Below are 16107 nucleotides of genomic sequence, written 5' to 3' on the forward strand. Positions count from 1 at the left end.
AGGAGCAGTTGTGTCTGGTGTGAAAGGAAGGGAGTTCTGGGCTGTTGTTTGTGGTGGCCTTTTAAAAAATGCATTTCTGCCTTCAGTGTGTGATGGGTTTGGGTCAGTGTGTGATGGAAGATTACTTGGTAGATGTCCTTTTTATCTGTCATTCCTCTTCTGTGGAATGAGTGGCAGTGCAGAGTGATAAATGTAGCTCCCCTGGATCTCTACAATTAGGGTGACGTGTCATCATCAGCCAGGGACTTTGTCTTTTAGTGCTACTTTGTGCCTTAGGATTTCTGTCTTCTTGCTGATAGGAGCTTTTGATGCACATGCACAGACGTAGCCCGTAGTCTCACTATCTGGCCCTCAAGAGCTGATTCCTGTTTCTACAAGAGTAAGAGCTGTTGCAAGACAGAGGAGCATTAATAATTTAGTGTATTCTGCCCAGCAGCCTAGGGTAGTAGCTTGCAGCAAAACCTTACTAAGTTCTCTAATGCCCTGTGGGGAAGAAAAATCCATTAGCCCTGGTGGTGAGTCCCAAGGTACAAACCCTCATGTCTTTTGGCCATGGTTTTGGAAAAGTCCCCTGCCTTTTTTTTTTTTTTCTCTCCCTTTCTTCATTCCTGTAGTTGCCCCATCTGACTTCCTTTCTCCAATCCCCCAGGTGATTTTGCAGAGATGGGTGATACCAGAGGAGCCACTTCTAAAATTTTACTTTCATACTTACATAGCAATCCCTGAATCCAGATAATTCCCCATCCTTTTTTTATGAATAGGTTCTATATCCAGTCCCCAGTCTGCTTCTTGACCACTACTGTACGCAACCACAGTCAGTCAACTTCCATGGTTAACTGGATTACATGGAAAAAATCACTGTAAAATACTGTAACTTGTGATGTTTTAACTTCTTTGTAAACTTCTTACAGTCATTTGCTTTCACTGAATCATTGTTCTTGATTTTTTTTCAGATGAATTTTTCCATCACCCATTCTTGGATGCAAGTGCCTCTATGAAAAAATGTAAGTGTTGCATTTTTATTACAACTCTTTTTGAACCATGACATGACTTCCTTTGCTGCTAGTTCAAAAGGAAATAAAAAGGCTGCTTTATGTTTTCTTAGCTATTTAGGCAGGGATTCAGTGTCTATTACTGTGTCATGTCCAGATTGAATTTTGCTGAGTTATCTTCAAAGGGATGATTAGACGGCTGTTTAGAAACCTAAAGTAGAAGTAAATCTATCTTTGAAATGTATTCAACTGTTTTATATGAAGTGCTTGGTCAGGGGGATACTTGTAGGTAAACAGGATTATGCAGCAAGATCTTGCTTTTCACCTACATCTGTAGGACAGTTTGGGATAGTAAATGGTGGAAGCTGGCACTTGTGTCCCTGCTTGCTTGGTGGTACCTTAGGTTGGCTGTGCCAAGTGGCAGGCTCTGGTTACCAAATCCTGTTTCAGCATTTACCTCCAAGTTCTTGATAAATCTTCTTTTAGAAGGGTTAAATTTGGTGCTCTGTGAGAACTGGCCAAAACAAAGATTTCCATTGAAAGTTCTTTCTTTCCTCTTGAATCAAAACTTCTGAAAATGTCCAACCACGTGCACTATGATTCAGAGGGTTTTTTTCAGTGAAAAACAATCTAGAATTGCTTCTAGTGTATGGGATATAATAGTTCTTTGTCCAAGAGACTTGATTTAGTGGAATTGTGTGTGGTTGTCGTCTTTTGGAAGGATCCTCCTCGACCCTTAATCTCTCAAGTAAATGATAGAGCCAACAGTTTTCATCAGCGGCTGATTTGGGGTCCCCAATGCAAGGGCTGGGAGTTTTGGAGGGAGCATGTCCAATGCTTTCTGAACATGGAGCCCCTCTTGGATCTATGCCATGGGTGGACATGCCTTGTCTGATGTCCACATCACTCCTGACAGTCTCTTGCTTTCCTGGTTCCAGAGCAGGACTTCTCAGTTGTTCCTGATACAGATTTTAACTGTGTACTTAGGTGACTGTCCTGCGGGCAAGAAAAGACGCTTCTGGTTTAGGAGAGCTCACAAGCCAGCCAGGCCCTTATCTCCATCTGCACCAGCAAGATGTGGGGCAAGTCCTGTACATCAGGGCTGGTCTGCAGGCAGGAAAGGACTCTGCCTATGTAGGACTGCTCCTAAGCCACCTCAGCTCTCAGCACCTGCTATACCACTGCCGTGTGGGAAAAGCCCGTCAAAGTCTGATCCCCCTGTGGGCAGAGGACTCCCCCCTCGGGATGTTCTTGCATGCCCACCAGGTCATCTCTTACCTCCAGCGGTTCCGTTGCTCCATTGGCCAGGGGAGCAGAAAACCCCCTGCAAACAGGAGAGAGTTCTTCTGACTTGGCCTCAGTTTCCAATTTCTGCACGTTTGTTGTGCAGAAATCAGAGGCACCATTATGAACAGGGGACTGTAGCACCTTTGCCCCCAGCTGCACCAAAGTTAATGGTGTGGGGTCAAGGCCCAATAAAAAGAACACCTTTACAGGCAGGTAAGGACTATATGAACTCCAGATTTCTCTGCTGCCCTGCTGGTCCTTACCTCCAGACACATGTCCAAAGCCTGGAGCCCTCTCCAGGCAAGCGAGACCACTACTGGTTTTGAAAAGATGAGGGGAGAAGTATCTCCCCATTGCTGAAGGTCTTCAAGTTGTTGTGCACAGAAATCTGCTAGTGGAGAAGATGGTTCTTGCAGTCTGCTGTGGAGGTCTCTGCTACTGCCAGATGGCAGTGATGGATGAAGACCTCTGGGAAGTGCAGTGAAGAGCCTGGATGAGAAAGGCTGCATGTCGGAATGCATGGTGGTCCTTTTGATTTCTGAATAGGTGAGACAAGAGCCAGTGTATCAGTAAAGGTCTGGCTTATGGTGATCTCAGTAAGAAAAACTCACCTTAGATGTATGGAATGCTACTTAACATGGTAGCATGCCTCACATTTGCACAGTTTTAGCTGAAGTAGATGACTTAGCAAGGTTGCAGTTGCTCAGGGGCTAGCTCTCTGGCTTTGCACACAGAACTAAGATGAGTCCAAAAGCTCATTGTGCTACTTCATCTCAACATGTGGCTCAGCATCATGAGTGTAGGAAGTATGAAAGAGAAGAGATATGGCTGCATCTGAATCGTGATAGTCGTGCTCAGACTGAATTAGAATCCTTGGGCCTGCAGTGGAGAACTGGGGGGAGGAACAGTGTGCTCTCGTGGTTTTGTTCTCCGTGGGAGCTGATAATTGGGCTACCACTGCTTTTGGTTGAAGCAGGACTAAGTCATTCACATTTGAGTGTGCAAGTTTCTCTTAGGAGAGTTTGTTGGATCATCTGTACCAGCATCTGTTGTGTGATGAACGCACCGAGACCTTGGCTAAGCTCAGGGACCCACTGTGCAGCCTTTGCCTAAAGGACCGTCCAGCTCAGAGGCGCCTGCACTGCAGATGTGGGCAACCATACATCCATTTAGGTCCCAAACCAATTTTAAAGTGAAACACTTCCTTTCTGTATGAGAACATTCTGCAGTCTGAGCAGAGCATCGTGGTCTCTGTGTACCCTTGAAGGCAAATCTGCCTTAGGGTGGCAAGGGCAGGATGGGAGAACGGCCACCACCATGCGGAGCTGAGCACATCACCCAGGGTCCTGAACCCTATCGGGGCTGATCTGGAGCTGATCACACAGTTATTAAAAACAAAGTGAGAGCCATGGGCTCTTCATTTTGTGTGGATATGTGTTAGTACACCATCTCATGGAATTATAAAGAAATTTTTTAAAAATCTAATGTAATTTTGGAATTCTGGAAATTTGGGGAATCCTCAAATGTGGATAATTCTGAAGTTGCTAAGGCAGGGGCTCCCCCTTATTTAAATACATTTTTGTGGTTTTAATGACACTTCAGCAAAATGAACGTTTCTGTTAATCTTTAAATGTGACATTTCTGACAAGCTCATCCTCTTCACTGTGGTTTTGAGGGATGGTTGTTCTTACGTCCCTTCTCATCTCACTCCTTTAGTGAATCCAGGGTGTACCACAAAGCTCCATTTGCCACAGGCTTTATACTGGAGAGTGGGTTCAGGGCCTTGGCCTTTGTTAACTATAACACATACTTTATTTTTTGTTTGTTTATTTATATTTTATATTGTGGGTTTTGTACCTGTGATTAAGCATGTACTTTAGATGTGTAAAAGTCTTTATTAATAAAGTCTTCAAAATACTGTGTCTAGTCAGAATGTCGTCTGTCTGTAGCCAGGTCTGATCAGCATATGGTATGGGGCAGTGTGTTACAGTAATAATGCATGAGAAGGCATAATTAGATGCTTGTGCAAGTCTTCTCTCAGTAAACATTGTAATTGGTACCCATGCCGAATATTTTGGAGGTTTTTTTGCTCCTGCCTTTAATGAATGGTGAGCTGGTACCTCCTTTACTCTGAGTTAAGAGAGCATGAAATGTAAGTGGTTATGGTTCAGAAGTGTACGGGTGGTTCAGTGTCTGGAGTATCTGACTTTCACCCTCTTTAAAATCTTACTGTACATAAACCATGTAAAAACTAACAAGAAAATCACGATGACTTTTGCATATAAAGGATTTTAGTGGTGCAAATTTTTAAACTCTAAAAAGCAGCTTATTTTTTGGGCAAGTCCTTTCAGGTTTTGCACTCAAACCTTGTCAGAGACTGCAATTAAATAACTTTTTGATGACTGGTTTTAATTGAATCCAGATAATCACAAAAATTCATCTCTCCAGTGTGTGTAAAACTCAGGTTCCAAATAAAGCTTGAGCCTGAGATACTTTTAGGACAGCCAAGCCCCTGGTAGGATGATTTGTCAGAAGTGATTTGTGCAGGTGTAGGATCCAGTATCAAGATCCACACAGCTGGAGCACAGGCTTGCCTTTATGGCTTCCAGCTCTCCCATTTTGAAACCAGTTGGCATTGGTTACGCAACGTAGAGAATGACTGTTTTGTTGCTGGAACAAGTTGGAGAGGACAATTATGAAAACAGACTTATTTACATTACAATTACAATCCAGCAATTTCTGGATTTGGGTGGGGGCCTACAATCCATGTTAACATTCTCTGCATTCAGACTTGAGCCGAAAACACGATGAGCCAAGTGTTTGCACCCTTTTTAATTTTAAACTGGGAGTGCCTGGGTGTGTGGAGGAGATGGAAGCAAGCGTCTTGCTTTCAAGCTGTCCTACGTGGCTGACGCCGAAAAATGCACCAACAGGGATGTGGTGGTCAGAGAGGATTTGTCAGAGCCAAACCTTGTGGTTCTGCATGCATGAAAGTCTGTTTTTAGTGTCAGGACCTTTTGAGTTGGACCTCACAGCGTTACAGTGTGAATTTGGGGAGTTTACAGGGTTTAAAATAAGAGCAATGATTGATAGAGGCTGTATCTGAAGGTGTGCTTCGTGCAGATAGAGTTTTAACTTTAGTTTCAGATGACAGTGGCAAAGTCTGCCTGCTTGTCTTCTTCCTAGATTAATGGAAGGCTGTCCAAAGCACACAGACAAAAATAGAAAAGTCTCAATTCCAGTCCAGTTTAAATCAATAATAAACACAGAACCAAAATAGAGTGGAGGGGACCTTGAGAAAGAACTGAAATAACTCTAACAAAAGTACTAATTCCAGGAAAATTGAATGGTGATGCAAGTCTTGCAGGAGGCACGTGTGGATACAGTTCAGAAACCGCTTACCTTTTCTTAAAAGCACCTTTTCATAATAGGAAGGTCTGTCTGTACAAGGGTGAATTGTTCTGTAGCAGTTGACAGGATAAAAATGGAGAGACTTTTCTCCTTCTTGGATTTCTGGTATTAAATATATAGGGAAGGGAGTAGGAATTGCTCTGTAGTCTCTGTGGGAAGATCGTGGAGATCAAAAGCAGTGTGGTGTAGGCAGGACAAAGCTCTCCATTTTGCAGGCAAGTTCTCAGACCTCTGTGTGTGTTCCCTGAGCGTGGGGAGTGGGAGCCAGCTGTGCTGGAAGAGCGCGTGGGGTGTGGGTGGTGTAGCGCGCTCTGCCAAGCCCCTGACCAACCTCCAAACCACCCATCGTCAGGGTACCACCGTCCCTGTTCCTTTATCAGAGCCAGGGCAACATGTTTTAACAGTACAGTCCATCAAGGGCACAAAATCAGGTATAGAAAAGATGCAGAGGCTGAAAAGGAGCCTCGCACAGCTTTGCGAAGATTTATTTTGTTGTGGGCCTAACCCTCAAACCCCTGGCAGAGTGAGCACTGCCTGCATGGCCTAGCACAAGAGGTAAAGGCATCTCTGTGTCTGTGTGTCACTGCCCGCTGGCCCCACGCAGCCATCCTGCTGTGGCTTCCTATCACACAAGCCCCGGGAGTCTGCTGAATCAATCTCTATTTGCTGTGTAACAACCTTTTTAGAAAAAGATTCCGTTTTCATTAACGTTAACAAAGGGTGGGGGAGATCTTTATGACCCTGGTTAAGCTTGTTGCAGTGGTTGATTGCTTTATATTAAAAAGCATATTTTAAATCTACGCTTCTTTGGCTTCATTTTCCTGTTGTTGGATCTTGTTACATCTGTCAGACTGAAGAATTCAACATCTAAGTGATGGCTCCCTTTGTGCTAGGGGACACTGGTCCAGTCATCCTTTAACCTTCTTTGATAGACTATTTGGAAAGACTTCTTAAAGTCTTCTATTAAAGGCACATTTTCCTATTCTTTTATCATTAGAACACTGTTTCAACAATTAATTGCCAAGAGATGTACTTTTATTTTTCTAGCTGGTTGAATAGATTAAGCACTTTGTAGTATCTAATGTGATTAATGACGGAGTTAGTTTTACTTCAAACAGAGGCATTCTTCTTCTAGGTGTTACTAACCTTCCTTGTATTAAGTATGGAGTCATTAGCACAGATCCTGTAAAAGCAGAAATCTGAGACAAGGTGCTAATTCTCTGCCAACACAATGGAAGAGGAGCAAAGTGTTTCTTTCCTCACTTAAGCATTGCCTCTGATCTCTGTCTGAAGTCATTCAAATACCAAAATGGTTGCAGAGTAAAATCTGACTTCAAGCTGCCTTGAAGTGGGGATGTTGGGACTCTTCTGCAGCTTCTGCACTGTTCAGTCTTGTGTGGGTGGTCTGGGGAATTTGAACCATTACATACTTCAAAGTCCTTTAAAGAGCCAGTGTTACCTTTGACTTGTCTCTCTCCTCAGCTGAAGTCTTCTAAGTTATTTACTGAACCTCACTTGCATAAGTCATTGGAGTTAAATGTTCTTTTCTCTTGTGATGCCTTAATCATCTTTTCTGCCTGAAGGCCAATGCTAACTACTCCTTTCAGTGTGAGCTTTATGCCTCTGAGGGTTAGAAAAGCCGGTTCAACAATGAAGTGAATAAAATGGGCAGCTCTGATATTGAAAATTTAAACATAAAAGGAAGGGGTGCAAGAACAGCCAGTGCGGTAGAACAATTTCTGTAACTTGCAGAAGTGACTGAGGGAAAACAAGTTGAGGTGTAGGAAGCAATGAGCTGTTCCCTTCTGGAATTCTTAAGCGGGGGGGGGGGGGGGGGGGGGGGTATAGCATGTGTCCTGGGATGCCTAAATGACTGTTTGGGCAGCAAGCACATAGAGCTTGTGTAGACATGTGTTTAACTTAGCACAGACCTCCCAACATCTGATGTATGTGTACTAAGCCACAAGGTCTGATGAAGAGGAAACTGTAAGGGTATCGTTCAGCTTCTAACCCCTGCCACTGATATGAGTAACTCAATCTACTCTTCTGCTTATCTTTCCCTTCATTTGTAAAGATGCTTTGGAGGCTCTTCTGGGCAGAAACCATCTTGGTACCTGTGTAGGTCAGCTGTTGAGTGGACATCTGCCCTTAGTCAGATGTTTTGAGACCTTTTGCCCCAAAAGCTGTAACTGAAATAGTGCACGGAGGAATGGATGGATGTGAATCATACAACTGAGCAGAATGCTAATTTTCCTTTTGTTCTCCTTTAATTGGCCACATCTGATACATGAGATGCATGATGGTACATGAGATAAACCTGGTGGGAAAAGATTAAAAAGACCTTTTATTATTGACTGAACTCAGTTTGACAACTTGTTTTGGTTTTGTCTTTTGCTGGTTTTAGCTGCTTCCGTGCCAATGCCTTCTTATCCCAGTTCAGGCTCCGGTAGTTCCTCCAGCAGCTCTTCTACTTCCCACCTGGCATCACCTCCCGTAAGTACAGCCCAGAGGATGCACTGCTTGTGTTAATGGTCTCCCTGCTTGCTTCTTTGAAACAAGGTCTCTGCTTCTGCTGTCTTCTGGTCACTGAACACTTTAGTTCTGCCTGGGTTTGGTTCAGTGTCTTCTCCAGAGTTTGGATCTTGAAGGTTGTCTTTCTCTCCACAAGAAATATTTCAATTTGCCGTTGCCTATTATATGAAAAGCCTTTATGAAATAAGTTGGTATTAATGATACTAGCTTGTCTTGGTGGAGATGGAAAGCTCCTTGGAACCAAAAACCAGTCACTAATTCTGGGCATAACACTGCTTACTTGGCTGCAAGTTCTCTGTTTTCAAGCAAAGTCTCTGCAGCTTGCTGCATATCTACCCTTCTTTGTAAGGTGACCCTCCTCCTTTCTGACCAGCATTCCCAGGTGCCACAGAGGGACATTCAGCAAAGCTGTTTGCTCAGACCAGACCTGCTACAGTCCAGTGGCCTTGTGAGAGATGATCTGAACTGACGTTTTTTCTCTCTGATTACCTGGAAAGATGAAAACTTTTCTGGAGGGCAGAATATTAACTGACCAGTGAAGTGACATTCCTCCAGCTCGCTGAACTGAAAGCTTGTTTTTGGAGGCTCTTGGTGAAAGCTGCCTTTTGACTTTGAACTCAGGAATGCTGGTGGCGTGATGGGTAGGGGAAGAGAGAAGGATTGAATTTTTTCCCTCCCTGGCATTACTGGTTTTTTGCTTTGTTCTGTAAGGTTTCCCTGGGCCAAGGTGTCTCAGCCTGGTGTGGGGAAGGCTGAGAAGCACTGTCAGAAGTTGATGTGGGTGCTTGTGATGTAAACTGGCAGAGAGAAAAGGTCTGCTCTCCTCTGAATATCTCATATCCCCGAGAGCTTCTTTCCCCCTGAAGCCCTAAGTAGACTGACCATAAGACTCCAGGTTTGGGTAGATGGTGTGAAAAGGAGACTCTGTCCCCTGAGCTTTCCTGGTTTGGGAAGCCTGGGGACGGTACGGACTTGCTGGCAGACTAGGAGGGGGTCCTGGGTTAGAAGTGTGCTGCACTGGTCCCACTCTGCATTTTTAAGTTTTGCTGATGGGGGTGTGCTGGCCCAACACATGAAAGGTGCCACATCAGCAGAGCAGAGCTATCAGGTTGGATGGAGAAGATACAACTTTTGACAGCTGGAAAGTTTCTTCTGCTTGTATGTATTGCATGTACAGTGAGAGAGGGTCCCTGCTGGTACAGCAGGAGGGTCTTTGGAGGGTGAACAAGGTCTTAATAGGGTCCAAGTGAAAGCTGATTCAAGTCTTTCTCAGCCTAAAGATGAATTAGGATAAAGATTGGGATCTACTCTGTGGGCAGTTCCAGCTGACATAAAGCTTTCTTAAACCATCCGGCCTCCTCCATCTGTCTGCAAATTATGAGGATTGTGTGGCTGTTCATTGTTTGGCTGTGAGGTGTTCCTCTATTGAATGTTTAGCCTCCTTCAGGCCTTTCTTGAACTCTTTATCAGCACTATAGCAAAACAGGGTTGTCCTCAAAGTGCAGGAACACTTACATACATGTTCCCAAGCGCTGCTGACTACAAAAGTGTGAGTAGAGATCAGATGTTAATGTTTAAGAACAAAACAACAAAACATAACCCAAAAGAACAACCAAAACTATCTCTGAAAGCTCTCCTCTATTTCACAGCCATACTAAATTATATTGGTAGAAAATGTGTGGTTGATCCATAAAGCCTTAGCAGAGGGATACAATACCACAAGTGAATTTTTCTTATCTGGGGAGCATCAGACATGCTGGTAGTATGTTTTGTGTAACAAAAGATGTGCTGTTCTGACACGGACATAAAAGGCTGTTCCTTTTCAGTAAACTAAACAGCTGCTTCTGGCAAACTATCAGCCCTGGTTTATCAGCAAAATGTTGTTTGTAGCCTTGTACAGCTCAGTTTAAAGGATTGAGCAGAATGATGAAGTAGCTGTGCTGAAGCTAGTGTTTGTTTTCTTCTTGAATTAGCAATCCCTTGGAGAGATGCAGCAGCAGCTGCAGGAGAAGGCGCTGGCATCTCCTACCCAGGATTCCCCTGGCTTTCTGCATGGATCTAAGGACTCAGCTGGAAGCAGCAGTAAGAATTCGTCCTGTGACACAGATGACTTCGTTATGGTCCCAGCACAGTTCTCAAGTAAGGTGGTTTCTGGAAACACAGACGTTCTAAGCAGAGGGGGTTGTGGATATTAAGGATAGTTACTAGAAAGTTGAAAGAGGGATTAAGCCTGTCTGTTTTGGCTGAATAACAGGAATGTTTTTGTTCTCAAGCTGGAAGAGACATCTGTCTCACTGGCTGGTTTCATAGGATATTTTGTAATTACCTTCAAAGACAGGATTTGAGAGTGAAGATTACTCAGGGACATCAATAAGAGATTGAACCTGGAAATCCAACTAGAAAAGAAGATAAGTAGGCTCACAGGGAAATGTCTTTCTCTCACAGAAGCCATTCTCATGTCATCTTGTCTTCAGTTTCACTCAACATCACAGTCCAAGACAAGATTTCAGCTGGCAAGCCGGATTTGACACTTGGAAAAAGTCCCTGAAAAAACCTTAAAATATGTCAGATTTTTCTTCAAACATCTTGAATTTCATTTTATCACCTCTATGTGTTTATATTTTGATATGAGTTCCTTGAAGATACATATGTACTTAGAGGCCAGGGCCCCAGTTCAGCCACACGCCTAAGTATGTCCATGCCTGAGTCCTCATTTAACCAGCAGAAGGATATTGTTCAGCTTTGACCATGTGTATGGTGCTTTGTTGAGTTGGAGCTTGGTGATAAATGCTGTAATTCCTCCTTTCACAGTTGCACTACTATTAAAACAGAAATTGGGAGCGGTAGAACTGGACTGTCTGAAAGGTCTCTACTGTGCAGTTCTCATGATAAGGAAGAGCTCAGTGTTGCGTGTATTTTTCCTGGGAACAGCAGTGGGACCAGTATACGCTTGTCTTGTGCTAGTCACATTCCCAGTGTTCAGATGTTTTGGCAAAGGCACAAACTCCCCTGTGTTGTGTATCCAGCTGCCAGCTCATTTGACTGCCATTGATTTTTGCAACTTAGGACACGGATGTTTCAAAGCCCTACGTGCAACCTATACTACTATCTTTTTACACAGCAGCTAATTGCTTGCACCAAGTGGACATACACCTATTACTGCAAATGATTCTGTCAGGTTTGGCTTCCTTACAAAAGGACTTTCATCCTAAATTTTCCAAAACTTCAGGGTGTAAGTATCAGCAGGATCCACATCAGCTTCAGCCCATGTGTATTTTTCAGAACACTTTAGAAGCAACTCAGCAGGTCTTGGAGGAGCAGGAAATTGTACCCAAAATCTCAGTTACTCTGAACATACAAAAATTTTTAAGAAAATTATCTCAAATTAATCTGTTTCTGCACTTCCTTGTTCCCCAGGTGATTTAACTGCTGAGGCTGCAGGAGGGAAACCGATCCAAGACAGCCTGATGTACAGCGGGTAAGAGCGCCAAGGCAACTGAAATTGTTTAGGCACTGGAATGTGCTGTGCATTAGGGACATTTGGATTCTGGTGGATGGGAGGGAATATGTTGCTGAGTTAACTTTTGCTTCAGGGATAACTGTCACCTGCCTGGTTCTGATCATTTTCAATTTGATCATCAGCATGTGGCATGTGAATGCCAGAGTGTGTGGGGGGCAGCATAACAGTCCCCGGGGCTCCTGCGACTAGGCTCAGCAGAGGGTGCTGGGCAGACAGAGCTCTGTTGCTGTGCTTTGCAGGGCAGGGAGCAGGGTTGGGTCCCAGGCTCTAACAGCTGGGTGCTTTCTGTCCTTCTTCAGGAGTTCTCTGGTGACTTCAGCAGGCTTGGAAAGCCAGGGAAGGACACCATCTCCTTCACCCCCATACAGCAGTTCTCCTAGCCCGTCCAGGTAAGAAAGACTGCTCAGTGGTGACTATGCAGCATTGATTAATTGAACACCCATTGACTTCCAGGAGGGGATTTTACAGATGTTGTTGTGCTGGCCAAGATCTACATCTCTCCTTTAATTAAAGGGTAACGAGAAACACCCAGGAGAAACTCCTGGGCCTTGGGCACTGATCAGTCCCAACTACAGAGCTTGTCCCTCCCTCTTCTGGCCCTGAGGAGGGTCTAGGAGAGAATGCAGTAGAGCTGGAATTAACTCTGTTCCCTGGAGGTGTCAGGTATTATTCTCAAGCAGAAAGTAAATGTGCTTCGCTGACATGTATGTGCTACTCATCCCCTCTGTGCTCAGCCTGCAGAGGTGGTGAGCATTCCAGGTAAAGACCCTTGTTTCCAAATTTGTGCAGTGAATTAGAGCACAACACTTTAGCCAAGGCTGAAGTTATGATGGACTTGAATTACTGGGAAAATCTGGAAGAGTGTTGCTCATCTCCCCTTGCTGGGCCTACTTAGTTGCTTGTAGTTTTCCTGAAGGTCTGAAAAGCTCCTTGTACTATGTCTGTATAAAGTAATGCTGCTACTTGGGCCTTGTTTACTAATGGAGAATGCAGGAGTAGGAGTAACAAGTGCAAACGGGTGTGGTCATAGGTTTAGTTCCAACTAAACCAGTTGCTATAAACTCAGCTTTGGCCTTTAGAAATGTCGTAGGTGGCAGCTGCCCACACACAACAGCACCAGCTGCCCAGCACCACCAGCAGCCCCAGACACACTTGTGTTCTGAAGATGTTAATGGTCTGTGGAAGGCAATTCCATTGACATTCCATTCCATAGAGCTTGAAGCTTTAGGGTACATGCTTGGCTTACAGGGAACTGTTGGTGTTGCTTCCCATCTCTTTCCTGCGCCTACTGGGGGAACAGGACAGCTTTCATCCTCTGTTCTGTCAGTATGGCACTTGGAGGAGGCCAGTTGAAGGGGATTTCACACTGGGAAATGGATGACCCTAAAATCTTTCTTAAGAAGCAGCTGTAGTCCCATACTATGTGTTGAACACACTTGCCACATAAACGGAGCCCAGAAGTTGACAAAACATAGCCTCAAAGCATACAAATTTAAAGAAGAACATGGCTCAAAGTCTTGCTGACGTGATCAGATTAATTGGCAAACACATACCACAGTATGGAGTTTAATTGCATGAGGCTTCTTATGCCATCGCCTGCTAAGCTTTTTAACAGCTTATTCCTTAACTGATTCCTTTGCATTCTGGGGATCAGTCTTTATTAAAGGATTTGTCCTTGTTACTGGGCAGCAGTGAGTGGAAATTCATGGAAGTTGACTGCAAATGCTGCCTCCTTTCCACTGTTTTCGCTGCTGTCTTCACCAAACTGGCCTCATCCTATTCTACTAGATCGCAGGGTGGCAAGTCGATGCCAGTGGCTTATGATCTAAACGTGTTTCTGCTCTTGCTGCCTTTCATACTCATTCCTAGCAGCTTCTGTGGAGCAGATGCCAAACCCCCTCCAGTGCTACTTCCCACTTTTCTATCTGTTTTGAAGAAACACTGAAATGTTACTTCCTACCCTGACCAGGGTGGGAATAAGACATAAGTAATGAAAGATTGGAGCGGTCACTCCAAATTCAGAGCGTAAAGCATGGCCTTTGACCAGTCCCCTGACAGTGCTTTGAACCGGTGCCACCCAGGTATGTCCTTGCTATTCAGATGAGTTTCAGCACCCTTCACTGTAGGTGTCATGAGGCCCGTTGGTTCAGCACTTGGCTTCATTGGTGCAGAGGACTTCCTGACTTTCTTCCCATCTTTGCTCGCTCGAAAGCAGCAGTTCTGCCTTTCATGTGTGGCTCTAGGCTAGCAGGCAGTGCTGGATGCTGTCCAACTAGGACAGAAAGCAAAGGCTATTTTAGAGTGGCCAGCAATGGCTTTTCCTCAGGGTGTCATGGTACTCTCTAGAGCAGCTCTCTTTGTTTTTAACTAAGAGCATAAGGACTAGGCAAAATTAGAATATGCTGACGATTTTTTTTTTCTCTTGTTAAAGGTGGTTAAGTCTTAACAAAAGGTACTTCCTCGGATGTATCCCACAGCAATGGATTTAATACCGTTTTCAAAGAGATTTTAATTACTGCCAAGTAATTAAACTCCCTGTCCCATCTTTATCTCTTGATCTTTGCAAATTTATGGTCAATTGTAGTCTTTAAGGCTTGAGGCCAGTTAGCAGGTTAGTATATGTCACCTCATTTGGATGCTTTCTTTTGCAACATGCACCTTGTGCGGAAACCAGGCTCCTTTAAGGACTTGTTATAACTCTTGATGAGAGGGGGGATTATTTCACCAGAGAACTTCTTTTCCCCCAAAGTATTTTGGCCAGATTGAAGATAGTGTTTGAAATTTATGTTGACATTCAGGATGCATATAAGATTTGACGTTAACCCTCAGATTTCTTGGGTAGAGCTCTGTTGGCTTTGAGTCCATGTCTTACACTGGCAGCAGGCAGAGACACCAAAGCCTCACCTTTTCACTGAGCAATCAGAAACCTTGAATATCTTTATTTTATTGTATGTCGATGAAGAATCAAGGCTTCCATGCTACCTTTTAGAGACAGACATCGGGTTAAAAGTCTGTTCTCTTGGTGGAAGAAATAAGGAGGAATATACAGAAATCAAAAAGTTAGCAGACCTCTGAGAGAGGAACAAAGAAATTGGAATCATGTTTTGATCTTTCAGTTATTTGGGTCTGTTGTGATGGAATAGTGTCTTCATGTGCCCTGTGTGGTGATCTGCAGACGCATTCTTGCAGATCAGCTTTATTCAACTGTCACTGCAGACCACAGAGTACTGCTGATCTTCCCTAAAAAAGAAATTCTGGTAATGGGATGCTTGGCTAAATAAGCCACAAACTCTTTTCTCTTCCCCAGTGCACACATGTACATTCTGGCTGAATTAAATATCTCGTTTCATCTTATGTAAAACACTTCCACTCCAAGCATTAGACTTCCTGCTTCTCAGGGGCAGACCCAGGCGTGTGTCCTTGATTAACAGCAAGGAAAACTGCAGAAGCCTTTATTACCAATAAGATCTTTCTGTAATTGTGCAACATCCCTGCAATTGGTGTTGGCAGTTGTAAATAGCATTGCCATGGCAATTAATCCTAGAATTCTGAAGCCTTTGGGAAAAGACTTCAGGCGGCTACTTAGTTAAACGTGGTGTTTGCATGGTTTTTGTATAGCATGATTTGTGTATAGCATGGTGTACAGGCTAAGAATAACAGGGGAAACTGTCACCTGGGGGAATAGATACCAGACGTGAACTGATTATCCTGCTCGGATGGAACTAGAAAGAAGTCAGGTTTGCAGAATGGGCCTGTCCCATTTTGTGTGTGTGATACTCTAGCTGGCTTTGACGGGTGTATAGATATCAGCTCCTGTCCCCCAAATTTATTCTCTCACGAGTTGCCTGGTCCACCCTGTAGTTAACTTGCAAATACTCCGATATACATCACAAGTTTGTATTCTTTTCATGGTGTGTGGAGACTTTTGTGGAGATGCCATAGCTGCAGCAGTGCCTCTGCGTGAATCGCACATAGCCCTTGGCAGCAGAGTCTTTGCTGGTGTCCTTTGAGAGCCACGAGTGTTTAGCCCCTGTTCAGTGATGTGCTCTCTGGTGGTGGATCTGAGCTGCTGGAAACTAGGCCAGTTGTGGCCTGAAATAGCAGGGCTCCAATTTTCCTGGAGGGAGTGGTGTGCTTGGGTGTATGTTTTAACTTCAGTCTGTGGCTGGGAGTCGTGCTGGAAGAAAGGTGCCTGTTTTCAGGAGATGTGTGGTGCCACTTCCCTTTGATACAACTTTGAACTACCTCCCAGTGTAAACCCACAACCCGAGAGCAGCCAAGGGGACACTCCCTGTGTACAGTTGCTTTACGAAGATAAAACCTCCAATTACCTGGCTGAAGGCCCACCCCTTACAAGAGGCTTTC

At 44.2% G+C, this 16107-nt stretch overlaps 1 protein-coding gene across 7 annotated transcripts in view; it reads left to right on the forward strand.

Annotated features, from left to right (window-relative positions):
- The window catches only part of ULK1 (unc-51 like autophagy activating kinase 1), an 84638-nt gene that overhangs the window by 46676 nt on the left and 21855 nt on the right, over positions 1 to 16107 (forward strand). For all 7 annotated transcript variants that reach the window (XM_074921489.1, XM_074921492.1, XM_074921493.1 and 4 more), the window contains exons 12-16: positions 954 to 1004; positions 8095 to 8183; positions 10196 to 10361; positions 11640 to 11700; positions 12042 to 12131. In XM_074921489.1, coding sequence (XP_074777590.1) covers positions 954 to 1004; positions 8095 to 8183; positions 10196 to 10361; positions 11640 to 11700; positions 12042 to 12131 — 457 coding nt within the window. The remainder of the gene's footprint in view (positions 1 to 953; positions 1005 to 8094; positions 8184 to 10195; positions 10362 to 11639; positions 11701 to 12041; positions 12132 to 16107) is intronic.

Source organism: Athene noctua, chromosome 17 (assembly GCF_965140245.1).
Source record: "Athene noctua chromosome 17, bAthNoc1.hap1.1, whole genome shotgun sequence".
Taxonomy (NCBI): domain Eukaryota; kingdom Metazoa; phylum Chordata; class Aves; order Strigiformes; family Strigidae; genus Athene; species Athene noctua.